Source organism: Rhinolophus sinicus, chromosome 3 (genome assembly GCF_057876585.1).
Source record: "Rhinolophus sinicus isolate RSI-liver-muscle chromosome 3, RSI-T2T, whole genome shotgun sequence".
Lineage (NCBI taxonomy): Eukaryota > Metazoa > Chordata > Mammalia > Chiroptera > Rhinolophidae > Rhinolophus > Rhinolophus sinicus.
Window position 1 is genome coordinate 171,128,207 of NC_142503.1, and position 16,610 is coordinate 171,144,816.

The 16,610-nt window shown below is 46.9% G+C and overlaps 1 protein-coding gene across 1 annotated transcript in view; it reads left to right on the forward strand.

Moving 5' to 3' along the window:
• Positions 1-5,916, forward strand: part of FNTB (farnesyltransferase, CAAX box, subunit beta) — a 61,347-nt gene extending 55,431 nt beyond the window's left edge. Inside the window, exon 12 of the mRNA XM_019733415.3 lies at positions 4,406-5,916. Within this exon, the coding sequence (XP_019588974.3) occupies positions 4,406-4,537 (132 nt within the window). The 3' untranslated portion in view covers positions 4,538-5,916. The remainder of the gene's footprint in view (positions 1-4,405) is intronic.
• The last annotated feature ends 10,694 nt before the right edge of the window (positions 5,917-16,610 follow it).

A 16,610-nucleotide genomic window follows, 5' to 3' on the forward strand; every position in this document is an offset into this window, starting at 1 on the left:
CACCTTCCCCTGGTTTGCAGCTCGTGCATGAGGATGACTATGGAGGAAATGCACCTGGAGGCAAACTCAGGCTTGTAGGCGGGGGTTCTAATCTGTGACAGGTTTTGTACCTTTATCCCAGAGTCGAGGACCTGGACCACTTAGGGTTAGTTCCCTCTGCAAGGAAACTTGCTCAGAGGCAGGAAGTTTCTGGCACCTGCAGCCACACAGCCCTCACTGTATGGTTGTCTTCTGGAACTCTCAGCTTGTGTACTATCTCTCCAGAGAAGCCTTCTCAAACCATCTGTAAATGAGATGGCCCCAAATGCTCTGCCACAGTGCTTTGTTTGTGCCCTCCATGGCACTCATCACAATTTGTAATGCGTGTGTTTAATTCGTTTTTGTGTGTGTCTGCTGCCCTGAAAAATTGTCAGCCCATGAGGGTAGGATGCTAACCACTGCATCCAGCCCTAGACCAGTCTGCCTGCAGGAGACGCTCCTGAGCCGGAGACATGAGTCCAGCTAAGACTGTCCACAGCCATCAGATAATCAGGCCCTGTGCAGGTTGTCGCAAGATAGTTCCAACAGAAGAAACACAAATGGCCAGTAGATGAATGAAAAGATGGGCAGCCTCCCTAGTAATCAGAGAAAATCAGAGTAACAGCCATTCGGTGTTGTCAAGTCTTAACATTTTTTTGTTTGCTTCCTATGCAACCCTCTTCCGTTCTTTCCCCTCCCTCCTTCCCCAGCATAACCCTGTCGTAAATTTGACATTTATCATGCCTGCAGATGTGTTTGTGCTATTACTATATATGTATGTATCCATAAACAAAATAGTTTTGTATGTTTTCAGACTTTTTATAACAGGATCTGCTGTGCTTCTTATCCTGCATTGCTTTTCTCACTGACCATTATGCTTTTGAGCTTTATCTGTGTTCATTTATGTTGCTGTAGTTCATTCATTTTAACTACTATAGGGTATTCCCTTGTATAAATGTATCCTGATTTATTTTTCTAGTCTCCTGTTGGTTAACATTGAGATGGTTGCAGTTCTTGCTGATGGTGTCAGTGCTGCAGTGAACATTTTTGTGAATTTCTCGAGGAGAGACTTGCTGGGTTGAAGAGAGTCCACACCTCCATCTTCACTACAAGGCACTGAGCTGCTCCCCTATGTGGCTGTGTGTTTTACGTTCACACAGCACTGACGGAGACGCTCCAGTCAGACTTCCTTTCTGCCAATTTGATAGATGTGAAATGGTATCTCAGTTTTGTTTTGCGTTTCACTGATGACTACTGAGGTCGAGCATCTTTTCACATGTTTATTGGCCATTTGTGTTATGTCTTCTGTGAATTGCCCACCAGCTCATATCCTTTGCTCACTTTCTTCCTGATCTGTAATTTAAATTGTTTGCCCTTTTCTTTTATATTTATAGGAGTTGTCTGTATGTTCTTTATACTAATCCTTTGTCAGTGATGTGTGTGTGTGTGTGTGTGTGTGTGTGTGTGTGTGTGTGTGTGGTGAATCTCTTCTGGTTTGTGACTTATCTTTTCACTTTGTTTTCAATGTTTTTTGTTGAATAGAACATTTGAAGTTTAGAATGAAAAATTTAATCTGCCTTTTTGTTTTTTGAGTTTTTTTGGGGGGGCGAGGTGGGGGGGGCAGGGTGTTACTTGAGAAATCCTCCCGTATGTCCCTGGTGCCTTTGGAGCTGCTGCCCCAGTGCTGGAACTCAGAGCAAGAGAGTCTGTCAGTAAGTCTGTGTGTGGGCCCTTTAAGAGGATTGCCTGGGACTGCAGCCACCCTGGGTCTCACTCAGCCACAATCTCTGCTGGTTTTCACAGCCAGAAGTTATGGGGACTTCTCTCCTGGACACTGAAGCCCTGGGCTGGGGAACCTGGTGTGGGGCTGGGACCCCTCGCTCCTGGAGGTGGGGGATCTCCACAGCAAAGATATCCTTCCTGATTTTTAATGGTCACACGTGAGTGTGGGACCAGCCCGTTCTGCTTCGCCACCCCTCCTACCAGTCTGGAGGTGGCTTCTTCTGTAGGTCCTTAGCGGTAGGGCCTCGGTTCAGCTACATTTTAGGCGATTGTCAATGATGCTTGTTCTGTAGTTTAGTTGTCATTTTGAAGTGGTCGTGAGAGAAGGTAAACACAGTGTTTACCGTCTCTGTCATCTTGACCGGAAATCTCTGCGCTCTCTTAATAGTTATAATAGTTTGTCTGTAGACTCTCTTGGATTTTCTATTTAGAATGTAATGTCATCTTCAAATAAGGGCAGTCTTGCCTTTTCCTTTCTGATTCTTAAGAATTTTATTTCTTGTTCTTGCCTTGTAATGTTGGCTAAGACTCCTATAGAGTGTTGACTGGAGGTAGAAGTAGAAGGCGTGCCTGACTTGCTTCTGATTGTAATGGGAAGGTTTCTATAATTTCACCACTCAGGAGGATACTTACTATGGGGTTTTGATAAATACTTCATATCAGATTAAGGACGTTCCTCTTTATTCCTGGTTTGCTAGGTTGGTTTTTGTTTGTTTTAATCATAATCTAGTGTTAAATTTTATCGAATGCTTTTTCTGCATCTGGTTTTTCTCCTTGAATCTAATATGGTATGTTAATAAATACTCTGCTGTTAACCTTACATTCTCAAGATAAGCCCTTCTTGGTCATAGTAGTGTGTGAGTGTGCATGTTTGTTTAATACACTGCTGGATTCAATTTGCTGATATTTTTGGCTAGTATTTTTATTTAATATTTTTTGCATGTATGTTCATAAGGTTGATCTAAAATTTTTTTGTTGTTGTTCTCCCCAGATTATGTTTCAGGATAATGTCACAGCCTTATAAAATTAGATGGGTTTCTTCCTTCCCCTACATTTTTTCAGTCTTTGAAAAAGTTGTGTGGGTTAGAGATTATCTGTTTCTTGTAGGTTTGATAACACTTGCCTGAGAAACCATCTAGGCCTGGCATCTTAGGGGTAGTGGCAGAATAAGCAATTATTATTACTGATTTAATTTAATTTATTCATATGGGTTTTAAATAATTTCTTCTTGAGTCAATTTGGAAAATTTATATTCTATAAAAATTGTTCAGTTTATCTGAATTTTTATGTTTTGGCATGAAGTTGCTCATAGATTTTAAATTTTTAAAAATCTCTCCTGCAGTTATGTCCCCGTCTTCATTCTCCCAGAGTGGAAGAGTCCTGAATACTGGCCTAGGATTGTGCCCTATCTCAGATCTAAAGTTTCTTTTGGGTTTCTGTGATATAGTGGAATAATGTAAAAGTATTTAAATATAGTCTGACACCTTTACTGCATAATAGCATAGTGGTCCTTTTTCTTTATTAGAAATGTAAATGTTTTTTGTTTTAATAATTGGGATATATATTATTTATATCTATCTATATATATTTATATATATGAAAATTAAAAACACTTGATCATATCACTTCCTATTTTGGTATTTGTCCAATTTTTGCCTATATATATGCATCACATATACAAGCACGTTTTTATTTTTTATTTTTTTCCCTTCTTCCACCTCCCCCACCCCACTCCGGTTCAAACCATTGTTTCTCAGTCTAGTTGTGTAGCACACAGCTCCCTGGCCCAGGCTGGTATTATGAGCCTTGCGCTCCCCTAGTCGGTCGGCTGCTCACAGCAGCTCATGGCAGCTCAGGCCGGCTGCGGGACACCAGCCGCTCATGGCAGCACACGGTGACCCACGGCAGCACATAGCCACCCACGGTGGCTCCTGGCCACTCACGCTGGCCACCGGCCACTCCTGGCAGCACACAGCAGCCCGCAGTAGTTCATGCGGACCTCTGGCTGCTCAGGGCAGCCCAGCTCCAGGGAGAGCTGTCGTTTACAACCTTAGCTGTAGAGGGCGCAGCTCACTGGCCCATGTGGGAATCGAACCAGTGACCTCGGCGTTACGAGCATGGTGCTCCAACCACCTGAGCCACCGGGCTGGCCCTATTTTTTATTTTTTAACTGCATCTTTCTAATGAAAAGATAAACGTAAAATACTGATAAAACATTTTTCAGAAAAATGGCATTTTTCCAAGTGGCATACCTAAAATATCCTTACTCTGAATTGCACATACTGTAATTACAAACACATTTAAAAAAAATAAGCTTGGGATAATAATGTGCATACTGTTTTCCTCACTTATGTTATAAGCATTTGCCCATATCATTAAATATTTGAAAGCATGTTTTTAATGGCTATATAGTACTCCTTTGTGTCCCATGCACTAAAAAATGTTTTTACCACTATCCTGTTGTTGAATATTAGGGCCTTGTGTGATAAATCTCTGTGTGCATCTCTAATAATTCCTTATGCTGAATTCTTACGAGTGCATTTAATGGGTCAAATTTCCAAGGACCATTGGGGTGATTAATTGGCATCTGTTCTTATCTTTGCAGCAGCCTACTCATCCTGTGTACAATATTGGACCAGACAAGGTGATTCAGGCCACCATGCACTTTCTGCAGAAGCCGGTCCCGGGCTTCGAGGAGCATGAGGATAAGGCAACAACAGAGCCTTCCACTGACTAGAGGATTTGGGTCCTGAGTCTCTGTGTTCACTGCAGCTCATTGTTCACCTGTTCAGACCAAGGCTTATATGTTTGAAACATACTGCATTCTGTGCTGCACAAGCCTTGGCCACTATGGAGCTGTGGTTGTCCTTTCTTGTCAAAAGCAATGACTCTGGGTTTGGAGAACACAGTGGCATGGTTTTAAAAAAATTCTTTCCATTCCTATCAAACCAAAAACCTATCAGCCTATGCGGCATCTAAACCCGGCTCAGGCCTGGCCAGGGTTGGTTGGGAAACAGTGCATGCTGGGAAGAAGCAGCCCCTTCCCTCCAGCTCTCCAGCCCAGGCAGTCCTATTGAAGTGAATGACATCCACGAGTATTACGGCATCCAGAGCCACTGCTGTGATTCCCACTTGCATGCCACTATTAAGTCTCTAGGAAGGTGCCCTCCTGTGGGTGGAAATAAATCTGCTCCATGCCAAGGGAGGGGCTTTGGGTCCCACCAAAATGAATTCTCCAGAAAAAATGGTGATGGGGCTTTACTAAGAGGTGCCCAAGGCTCTCACCTCCCTCCCTGGTCCTTTGCAAAGGAGAGGAGCTGGGTTGGGGGAGAGAGGTCTCCTTGAGTTGTGAGTCCCTTCCCCTCCACACTGGAGAACTGAGCCACACATCTCTCCAAGGCCGCCCATGGTGCCCGGGCAGGATTTGCTTCAGCCCGAGGGGTGGGAAACCAATTATGAGTGGAAAATGAACTTCTGATTCAACTCTGTGCCAGAGGAAGCAGTCCAGTGCCCACGCCCTTACCCCACCCCATCATGTACAGTGAAAATCCCCTCTGACGGCCTCAAGGCCACGCCTGCAGCCCATGGCCATTCTGTGTGTTTCCATCTTTCTTCCACAAGACTCCCAGCCCACCCTCCTCAAAGACAAGTGTTGTCTCTTCTCACCCAGAGTATTAACACTACTAAGTCTTTCTCCTTAATTTCTGACTCAGGATTTATTCACATCCTGCCCACTACAGGCTCAGAGAAATAAAACCAAGTGCTAGACAGGCTGGCTGCTGCAAAGGCAATAGCCACATCAACCTGGCTGTGACAGGACTGAGGGCTGCCTGGTGTGTTCAGCCTGGCAGGGCCTCTGCTGCACACACACAACCTTTTCTCCATCTGTGGGGCGTTGAGTTGGGTCATCTGTCCACTGCTACAGTCACAGAAAGTTCCGTGTCACAGACCAGGCTTTCATGTAAGCAGCCATGGGCTGTGGGCAGGTGGGAGCTCAGAGATGCAGCAGGAGGCTCTTCTCAAAAACTCTGGCCATTTGCTGCCTCTAATTCCCTAGTGCTTTGGCATACTGGATTATGTATTACCTCCTTGAAATAATAAAAGATTAACATTTTCTATGATGTCTCTCATTTAGACTGGTACCAAGAAAATTCCTTCAGAATGCCCCGGGTAGGAGTTATTGAAATTGCTCATGGATTGCCAGCCTCCTCCTGGGAGAGAGATTCCAGAGCATGCACATCAGTGATTACAAAGAGGTCTGACTTGGGTTCCGCCCTCTCATACCTGCTCCAGTTACGATAACAAGGAGTGGGAAAAGCTATGTGTTTCCCAAGTTCCCTAGAGCAATTCAGTTTACTTTTGTCCCAGCACTTTGCACCCTACATTTCCTGGGCTGTCTGGGTGCTTGTCTCCTCGACCTGACTAAAAGCAGGAACTGTGCTCCTGAGTCCTGAAGCAGGCATTTGGCAATGAGTGGGTGGGTGGTCGTCCCAGCCAGAGATGTGGGGGCTGTCACAGGGACGGGAGAATCCTGTGATCACCCGGCTTTCCTCCTCATCTGGTGAGAGACTTTCTCAAGGGAGAACAAGAAGGTCGGTGCTCTGTGGCCTGACTCTCCTTGATGGATCAGAAGAGGGTGTCCTCAGAGGTAGAGTATAAACCAGATCCACATCCTGGAGTGTAACTCCTGCCCCTGTGCTATTTTTGCCCTGTTAACAAAGGTTCAGGCTACAAAGCAACATATTGAAATGTACCCTTCCCATCGCTACAATAAAAACGGCCAAATCCTATCAGAAATTCTCAAATTCCCACTCCTAACTACTATCCATACATTACACCAGCAGTAGCCTTGTAAAAAATTAAACAGACATCTCATTTAAAGTGAAGTAGGGCGGCCAGAAGGGGGTGCTCTCGTGCCCTACCGCCATTGCTAAGTGCAACAGGAAACTCTGTAACAGCCTTTCCCAACTTCCTTTCCCCTCTATAAAGGAGCTTCCTCTTTGCTTTAGTCGACTTGCACATAGTTCCTGGTGGTCGCATCACAGGACTGCAATTCCTTCTCCCCCGAATAAACCTATTTTGCTGGAGAAATATCTGAGTTTGTTTACAGCCAACATTCTAAAGATATTAAGAGAATAATTGCAGTGATAATAGGTGTGGTGAAGGGACAGAAGGGATTGCTCAGTCTGAGCTGTCGTTATACCAAGGAGACAGGATTTGAGCTGGGTCCCAAAGGGAAGGTAAAGTTTGGTCAAGCAGAGAAGAGGGTTGTCTAATGGTATTCTTATCCCAGAATAAGAATCTCCCTGGTATATCCTTGAGACTTCCTTTTGCTCCCAGTTGAGGGTTTCCTGACTTGAAGAGCATTCAGAGTGGGTCCTTGAGGTAAATGCTCAGATTTATCATGTGGATGCTTAGGTAGAAGGCACTTATGTATAGCATTCAAGGTAGGTTACCCCAAATATCTCCCCCATCAATAAATACAAAACTATTACAGATATCTATATCCAGATGAGCCCCAACTTCCCCCTTGGATCCATCTTAGATGCACCTTGAGTGTCATGTAAGTTGGGAAGCCTGCCAGACCCTCCCGGGAGCAGGAGAGCCTCATGGATAAGCCAGTGGAAACTCCCTTGAGATAAAAACACAGTACTAGTTAACAGTATTCCTAAACTGCCTTCTCTTCATGGTTTAATTTCTAAGTTAGAAGCCACAAGTTAGATTCTAGCCACGGTGTTGTGGACAATGCAGTCATATTCTTGAGGAAGCCACTTCTCAGGAAGACCTCACACAAAAGCAGAGGCCATATTAAATAACTTCCATGGTGGCCTTCCACTGAGGGCTTAGGTCTTGCTATGTTGCTTCCTGGTGATTTAACTTAGAGATTCAGTTTAGAAAACACTGAGGGGGTGGTTGCTTATGTGAACCTTGGTTCTCTCACCAATCTTAACTGTCTATGCTGCCACTTCTGGCAAGAGCTTGTTAGCCAGGAATTAAAAATGGAGCTCCCCAGTTGCCCCAGGGTGAACTATATTGTTGGTACAAGTAGAATCCATCAGCCTGAGATGTCAGATGTACAGATAACAATGCTGACATTCTATTATGAAAACTGAAGAACTTCTCTCTTATTCCCACCATGTTTACATTGATCCCACCTTCTTATGGAAATGGATACTGGGCTACACGTAGGAATTTGCCAGTAGCTATAGCATCCCAACTCAGAGGGAAGAGTAATGGCCTGGGCTGGGAAAATAATGTTCTTATCCCTGTAGGCTTCTGAGACACTGTGACCCGGGCTACTAAGATAAAGATACTGCGTAGAACAAATCTTAACAAAGACATAGGACGTCTTTCATTCACTGCCTGGGATAAGTTCGGTTCCAGGAAAGTTTACATTGCTACTGCTAATAGTTGGACCTGATGTTAATGGGATACAGAGGTCTGTGATGGAGGGCCACTCAGTTTTGCTTCCATTTTGGGATGCAGGTGTTCGTTTGGGGGGAAGTAATTTGTTAATATTTTATTCTTCTACCATTTACCCGGGGGCAACAAATTTTTTCTGTAAAGGATCAAATACTAAATACTTTAGCTTTGCAAGCAACTACTACGTCTGCTCTGCCATTGTAGTACAGAACCACCGTAGACAAAGTGTGGCTGTGTTCCAATAAGACTATGAAAACAGGTGGTGGGCCAGATTTGGCCCATGGGCTGTAGTTTGCCTGCCCCTGATCTAGACTAAACCCCATCCACAGTCATTCAGCATTCTTCCACATCTTTCATGGCTGGGATGCTTTCTGTGTAATATTAGCGTTAAATGACAAATGGAGAAGTTTGGACAAACATTCTAGCCACCCGCACTGCTCAGGGTATTCATTGCCTTTGAACAGGAAGGAGAATTGTATGATTTAAGACACTGTTGCAACGGACAGAAAACTTGATCCAAATTGGCTTAAAGCACAGAGGAAATGTGTTAATCATAAACTGAAATGTCCAGGATTAGCTTGGCTGTGTGAGTGACTTCAGTAGATTTCTCCCCTCTCTCTCCATCTCTCTCTATTAGCTACAATCTCAGGCTTGCTCCATGTGGTTGTAAAATGGCAGCAGCAATAGTTCCAGACTTTCCATCCTCTTACGGTCAAGTTCAGCAGACAAGAGCAGCTGGCACTGTCCCAGCCTTCCTTCCCAATGAGTTATCATTACATCTACTGGCTTTCATCAAACCAAGTGCTGTTCTGAGAAGCAAACCAGAGGCCAGGAGATGACATTGATTGGCCTAAGTCTTTTTTTTCCCCTCTGCCTCCCAACTCCGGTTTAAGCCACTGTTTCTCAGTCTAGTTGTGTAGGACACAGTTCCCTGGCCCATGCTGGTATTATGAGCCTTGTGCTCCCCGTGGCTGAGGCAATCAGTCACCAGTTGTCGGTCAACGGCTCACAGCAGCTCTCGCCAGCTGCCGGCCACTCATGCTGGACACCGGCTGCTCCTGGCAGCACACGGTAGCCCACGGCAGCGCACAGTAGCCCACGGCAGCGCACAGTAGCCCACGGCAGCACAGAGCAGCCCGCGGCAGCTCACGATTGGCCTAAGTCTTGAACATGCTTCTCCCATGAGTGAGAAATGGAGCTCCAACAGAAGCACAAAGTCTAAGAATCGGGAAGGAATGGAGCCCCAAATGCAAATTAGAGTTGTAGCAAAAACGGGAAAATGAACGCTAGAGGCCAAAAGGGGGAAATGAACGATCGAGGCCAATCACCATCGTTCTCTACAGCGGTGGATTCTTCCGGTGATAAAAACCTGTAGTGGACATGACTGGCATCCGTTTCTTCCCCTCCCAACTGTGGCAGCCAAAAGGCTTGCATGGATTTGACCCTCCCCTACCTTCAGGGCCAAGGCCTGATTGGCCTAAAGCAATCATTTGACTCCGTCCTTTGCTTCAGTAATTTGTTCAGGTTTGGTAATAACCCAAGCTTAAGCCAATCAGCATGGCTTTTCCTAGCCTCAGCGATCAATTCAGGGCCAAGCATGTGGTCTAAAACACACCAAAGAGAGAAGCGCTGGACATGTTATGACGGGGAAAAGCAGCTCTCTGTTAGGGATGGTGGAATGTATGCCCTGGGATTGCTACAAAACCATTTTCCTACCCAGAGGAAGCCAGCCTTAGAAGCCAGTGCACACAGACCCCCTAAGAGACTGAGAAACACGACCAGAACCCTGATCACACTCCTCCTGCAGCCTGCCTGCCTCTGGAGTTTTTAGCTATGTGCGCCAATATGAGTTGGATTTACTATTACTTGCAACCATAAACATCCTACGTCATACAAAACTGAATCCCAGATTAGGCCCACAAACGTCCTCACCTGCTGACTGAAGGACGCTGACCAACTTACCACCTCCACCCAAACAATGACCCTAAGTGAGTCCTGCCTGGTGCACTGCTTCTCCTCATCTGATCCTTGACTCAACCTCATGAGGTGGGTGAGGCAGGTGTATTATCTGCATTTTACAACTGGAGAAACAGGTCAGAGAGCTACGTGAGTCACCCAAGGTTTCCTAGCTATCGAGTCTTGGGGCCTGAACCTGAACCCATATCTGCTGCCTCCAAAGCCCATGCACTTCCTTTAGGTCTCTAAAGGAGGTGAAATGGTGGTCTCAGGGGCTGGGGCGGGGGGCCCTCCAGGCCTGGGTGACGGAGGTCTTGAATGCCTGCCCCCGTCTTGTACCTGGACGAGGATGGTGACAGCAAAAAGCAGGGGCAGGCTCCTCTCACCTTTCTCACCCATCCCCGCCCTCTGCCAAGTCCCTGGCATAGAGTGACCGTCCCTGCACTAAATGCGTCCCACTCCACAGCAGAGTGCGACCTGCATGACTCACGGCAAGGCCATGGTGAATCAGTCTTCATGGGAGCTGACCACAGCTCCAGTGGCAACCAGCCTGCTCCAGCGCGGCCCGGCACGCCTGACCATTTCCTGGACCTCCTTTCTTTTCCCGGCAATAACCGCCTTACCTCTGCTTTGCACCAGCTGGTGCAGAAGGTCTAGAGGACGAGGACTGGCAGCTGATGTTCCTCCCTCCTACTTGTCCGGCTCCTTCAAGAATAAAACCAGGCAGGTGGGGACAGAGTGGCCATCACCAGCTTAACAGAAAACTCCCTCCCCACCACGCTGCAGAAACACATCTCTTGCAAAATAACTGTAACAATACTGCATTATTAAAAATAAACTTTTTTCTGTCAATCCAAAACTCCTCTAAGAAGAGTTAGTTCCTTCTTAGGAGTTTTAGATTGACAGAGGAATTGCAAGGACAGTACAGAGTTTCCATATACCCCTCAGCCAGTTTCCCCTGAGTTATCACGTTACATTTATATGGTACATTTGTCACAACTAATGTGTCAATGTTGATACATTATTATTATTAATAAAGTCCATACTTTATCCGGATTCCTTATTTTGCATCTAATGCCCTTTCTCTATCCAGGATCCCATCCAGGATACCTCATTGCACTTAGTCATCATGTCGCCTTAGACTGTTCTTGGCCATGACAATTCCTCCAACTTTTCTTGTTTTGGGTGACTGACAGTTTTAAGGAGCACTGGTCAGGTGTTTTGTAGACTGTCTCTCAATTGAGTGAAGTTTTTCTCGTGATTATTAGGCTGGCGCTCTGGGTTTTTGGGAAGAAGACCACAGAGGTACATGCCTTCTCATCACATCCTATCAAGGGAACATGCCCTCCACATGCTTATCACTGATGCTGTTGACCTGGCTGGGCCAGTGTTTGTCGGGTTTCATAAGTTAGTGGGAATCCTTCTGTATGCAAGGCTTGTCTAGTCTGCATTGATTTATTTATTCAATCACTTATTTATATCAGTACGGACTCATGAAAATTTATTTTATACTTTGGGTTATGTTCCAGTACTATGTTATCTTTTTGCTCAAGTTCCAGCTTTGGCCATTAGGAGCTCTTTTAGCTGGTTCTTGTGATATATCCACACTTTCTTACTTTTAATAATAATTATACATTTTTTTCATCCCTTTTCTTTCAAGAAGCACTGCATGTTGATAATCATTGACACTGGAGAATGAGGACGGTGGGGTTCACCATAGTCCTCTCAGCCTCTGGTCACATTACGTTCTTCTCTAATAGAAAGCACTGCATGTTGGTTATCTTGGATGTGAGACTTCATGTTGCTACCGTGTTTCCCCGAAAATAAGACCTAGATGGACTATCAGATCTAATGAGTCTTTTGGAGCAAAAATTAATATAAGACCCGGTCTTATTTTACTTTTTTTTACTTTTTATAGTAAAATAAGACCGGGTCTTATATTAAATAATACAATATAATATAATACCAGGTCTTATATTAATTTTTGCTCCAAAAGACGCATTAGAGCTGATGGTCCGGCTAGGTCTTATTTTTGAGGAAACGCAGTATCTGCTGTACCTGTGATGGCCTGAGCCGATGGGACAAACGGGGTGACAGGACCCTGGGACTTCAGCTTCCAGAGTCAGAGCAGGATCAATGTCACAGCTCTGTCAAGGCAAAGGCTAGGTGGACCCTAGGGCTGCAGGGGCTCTGCTCCCCAGGCATGCTGACCAGTGCCTGGCAGGACAGTGCTGGGTGACCTCTTTGAGGGGGTGAGCATGCTGCTGGTGAAATAAGTACCTGGGAGAGCTACGCTGTGCTGCCGAGGAAGCCTGATGCTTTGCTGGCTTCCACCCCTCCCTCTCCGAGCACTGGCTGTCATGGGCCTGGATCCCAAGGAGCCAGTGAATGTGGTGGAATGTGAAGGGTGATCCAGCCCACGCAGAGCAGAGGCTCTGGCCCATCTTCCCTTCACTAACAGCTTCTACCCAGCCTCTCTGCTGGCTGCACAGGGAGCCTGAGGCCAGCTCTCATGGGGCGGGAGGAAGGAAGGAGAGCACCCTGAGAGCGTGATAAGTGATGACCTGGCCCTGCTCCTTGCCCCTCCCATACGTCTGCCAACCCTCTCACTGAAGACCTCAACCTCTGAACTCCTTGGGCAATCGAGCCCTGACGTGCACATTTGTGCCATGTGCACGAATCTGGCCTCTAAGCTCCTGGAAAGCAGGGCCTCAGCTTCATAGCTGCCCTCAATCTAACCAGCGCCTGACAGAGTGCTGGCTGGGAATACATGCTGCTCCAATACCTGGGGGTTGAACATGCAGAGGCAACCCCAGAGCTGACCTAAAAGTGGAGATGAACATACACTGGGGACTAAAGTCCACTGGCACACACCCACCCCTGTGTACTTGTGGGCACCTGTGATAGGTCAGGCACTGCGTTAGGTGCACAGCAGCAAGCATGAGACCAGTCCCTGGCCTCATGAGAGTTCCCAGCTGGGACAGTAGCTCTCTGCAGAGGAGGCACTGGACTCCTTTCCTGGATGGGAAACATAGTCAGGTTGTTTGAACCAGAGTTACCCCACCTGAAGTCTACCACAAGCTTTGCAGTAGGTATATGCTGCGGACGTGACATTCCTTCCCTCAGCTGGCTGGCCTTGCTGTGGCCTTTTGGACCAAAGCCATTGGCCACTGTCCTTTAGCCCCAGCTCTGCCCCTGCCACCTCCAAGCTATTGATGGCACAGGGAGATAGCAAACAATGAAGCTCTCAAGCATGTGCGTGGGAGCCATACTGCCAGCTGGAGGCCTCCAGCTGGTGATGAGTGACCAGGAGTATGGTGGCAGCCGGGCATGCCCATTTGGTTTTCCGGAACCAGATTTTGCATGGCTCACTGGATCCTTGCAGGAGCCGGCTTGTGGAGTGGGTTCCTTTCCCTACTGGCCTGCCTTGGTAGCCATCAGGGTTCTGTTTTTCTTGGCAGGAGGCTCAAACCTTCACCACGGTCAGCACTAGAGTGGGAGGTTCTGGCACAGATTTCTTAACACTGGATCCTTGATTCTTTTTTGTTTTTCTCTGGCTTTTAATTTACAGGAAAAAATTAATAGCAGAGACCGAGCTGGATAATTTTGCCCAGAGAAGGCTGGAGGTGCTCAAGGGCCTCACCCTGCAATGGACATCAGAGAAAAACAATCCTCAATGGGGCCTGGCAGTCAGAACAGGCCTGCTGGTACAGCTGGCATCCAACACAGGGTGCAGGAGGGAACCTGCTCAGCTGGTTGTGAACTGTCCAGGGCCACCTGTTTGGCTCTCTTCTCGACACACCCAACCTGCGGGGTGTGTACACACATGCACAGGGCACATGTCAGCCAGGGTGAGCCAGAGCACTGGACCCTGGGTTCAGTCATCAGACACTACAGAGCCAGCAGGGTAGTCTGTCCCCACCCACCCAGGAAAGGCTGAATAGTGAGGGTTCAAGCCCCACTATAACCAGGCCCTGGTGGGAAATGCCAGGCAGGCACTAGATGGGCTTGCCGTTTCTCTATGCCTAGCACAGTGCAGACACCGGGCACTGCAGACAGGGCCAAGTAACCAGCATGTTAATGGTTAATGGTTCTGATCCAGCCAGAAAGGATGTATTTCATATATTTCATATTCCAAGTCCAGATTTTTTTAAACGGTAACAGATTTGGGGTCTGCTTGAGTTCCCTCAGAAATCAAGCAAAGCCTATTGGTTACCGCCCTTTGGTATTCAACATATATTTACCTGCCCTTTCTTTTAAGGATTTTAATGCACTGAAGGATGGAGTTAACTCACTCCATTATTTCAACAAAACTCAAACAGAAATGGGTGCACGACCCGGGGCCTAGGACGGCAGACCCTTAAGAGTTGCTAATATTTGAGTACTTAATAAGTGCCTGGCACAGTTCAAGGGCTCCCACATGTCCACCTTTATGCCTCACAACGGTACTTTGTGCTACTGTTGTCCTCGGAAAACAGGGCAATCAGAGCCCATGCAGACAGGCGGGCTCAGCCTGTGACCTACACCACGCAGGCACTGGTCCTGAAGCTCCTTGCCCTATCCTGACCCTGACGAAGCAATGACACCACTTACCCAGCTGAGTGATGACAGTTTTCCGGGAGAGCCTCCAAAACTCAAGTGGGGGCCTGCCTGATGCCGTAACTGCAGTCCTGTGCATAGTTAAGCCTGCGGATCCAAACTAGTCCAGGAAAGGGGTAGTTGGTCAATTCGATTTTCTACTTGAGGAATTAACTAGAAAACATTTCATCTCCTTCCCAGGGAAAGTCTGGGCTGTATTAATCAGCCCATGCTTTAGTGAACTAAAGCCCAGACACTGAAGGACATTTGCCCATTCATAATCTAGCAGCGCTTCAAACGGGTCCTCATTCTTACCATGGTTTTCCCACTGTACATCCAGTGTAGAGGCTGGGAAACTCGTATTCCCTACCTGGTCTCCTCCTCAGGCTACAGAAACTGTTTTGAACAAAGAAAGGCTCTAGTTCCATGTTCTTGGAGGCTGTCCAGAATGGAGCCTGGTGAATAGGCCTGAGAGGTAGCCTTGCTCTGGCTGGCATATAAACCTGCTTGCTGACCAGAGGACAGCCAGTACGTGGTATAAAAATGGGTGTTGTCCCATGACACCACCCTCACTTGGGGCCTCAAAAGCAGGTGCTGGGCTGCCCTTGGCCAGCCAAGTGTTCAAACCCCCTGCAGGAAGGGAAACACCTCTCAGGTGGACCGTTTAACAAGCCCCGCTCTTCGCTCACCTTTCTCCAAGAGCAGCCTTAAAGAGCCTGGCCTAAGCCCCACTTTGCTACTTCAGCTCAGCTGTGCCTCAGCTGTGCCCAGCAGCTTTCTTTTGTTCCCTGGGCTATTTTACTTTTGGGAGTCAAACCTGAGTGCGTGAGAACCACCTAGGAGAACTTCTTAAACTGACTGCGGCTGTTGGGCCACAGTATGCTTTAGGTCAGGGCAGCAGGAGCCCGGGAATCCTTTCCACAAGCATCCCTAGGCATGGCCCAAGGACCCCACTTTGAGTAATATCACCATGGGGTCTTCTGAGCAAGTCTGCCTGAGCAGAACGCCAAGTGTCCAAAGTTCTGAGATGCGACTGAATGGCTGGGGGCAGGGACTGGCTGAGCCTCACTCGGGCTGACACCAGATCTGACTAAGGCAGCCGTGGAGACTTCTTCGGTTTTGAAGATGCATCAGTCCCATCCTGGGCTTCCCCTGCTGCCTCTTTACTCACTCTGCCTCCTAAGGACAGGGCACATCTCAGGGGCAGGAAGCATTTGCAAGACACCAAATCCACCCTCACAGACTCCAGAGAAGGCTGCAGGAGCTGGATTTTTCCATCTTGCAGATTCAGTCCTGGTCAAATGCTTTGTGTAGATAATGATAGCTGGCACCTGAGGGCTCGCTTGGTCCCAAGGTCAAGCACATTATAAACGTATTTCACGTAATACAACCACCTTATGAGGTCAGTACTATTACTGTCTTCATTCTATAGAAGAGGACACCGACGCAGACAGAAGTGACTTGCCTGAGATGACCCAGCTTTGACAGAGCCAGGATTTTGAACTCAGGCAGTCTGACTTCAGAGCCCAAGCCTAAAACACTACATTCTGATTTTAGGGATAGAATTCTGCTTTTTTCAGTCCGAGTTCAGGGCTCCATCTCCTGTCATCTACTCAGTCTTATTTTTAAAACCTTTCCCAGCTAAGATGATAGCTCTGTGGGCTGAGGTAATTCTTTGCTGAAGTTGTAGCTACTTTACATGTGGGATTAGTATATCAAGAATTTAAAAAGCTGGGCCATTTAAAATATATTTTCACTTGGGGTGATTGAAAAGGTAGGAAAATATCAAATTCACCACTGCATTAAGAGAAACAGGTGGCTTTTAACAGGACCTTCAGTGAAGCCACCTGCTG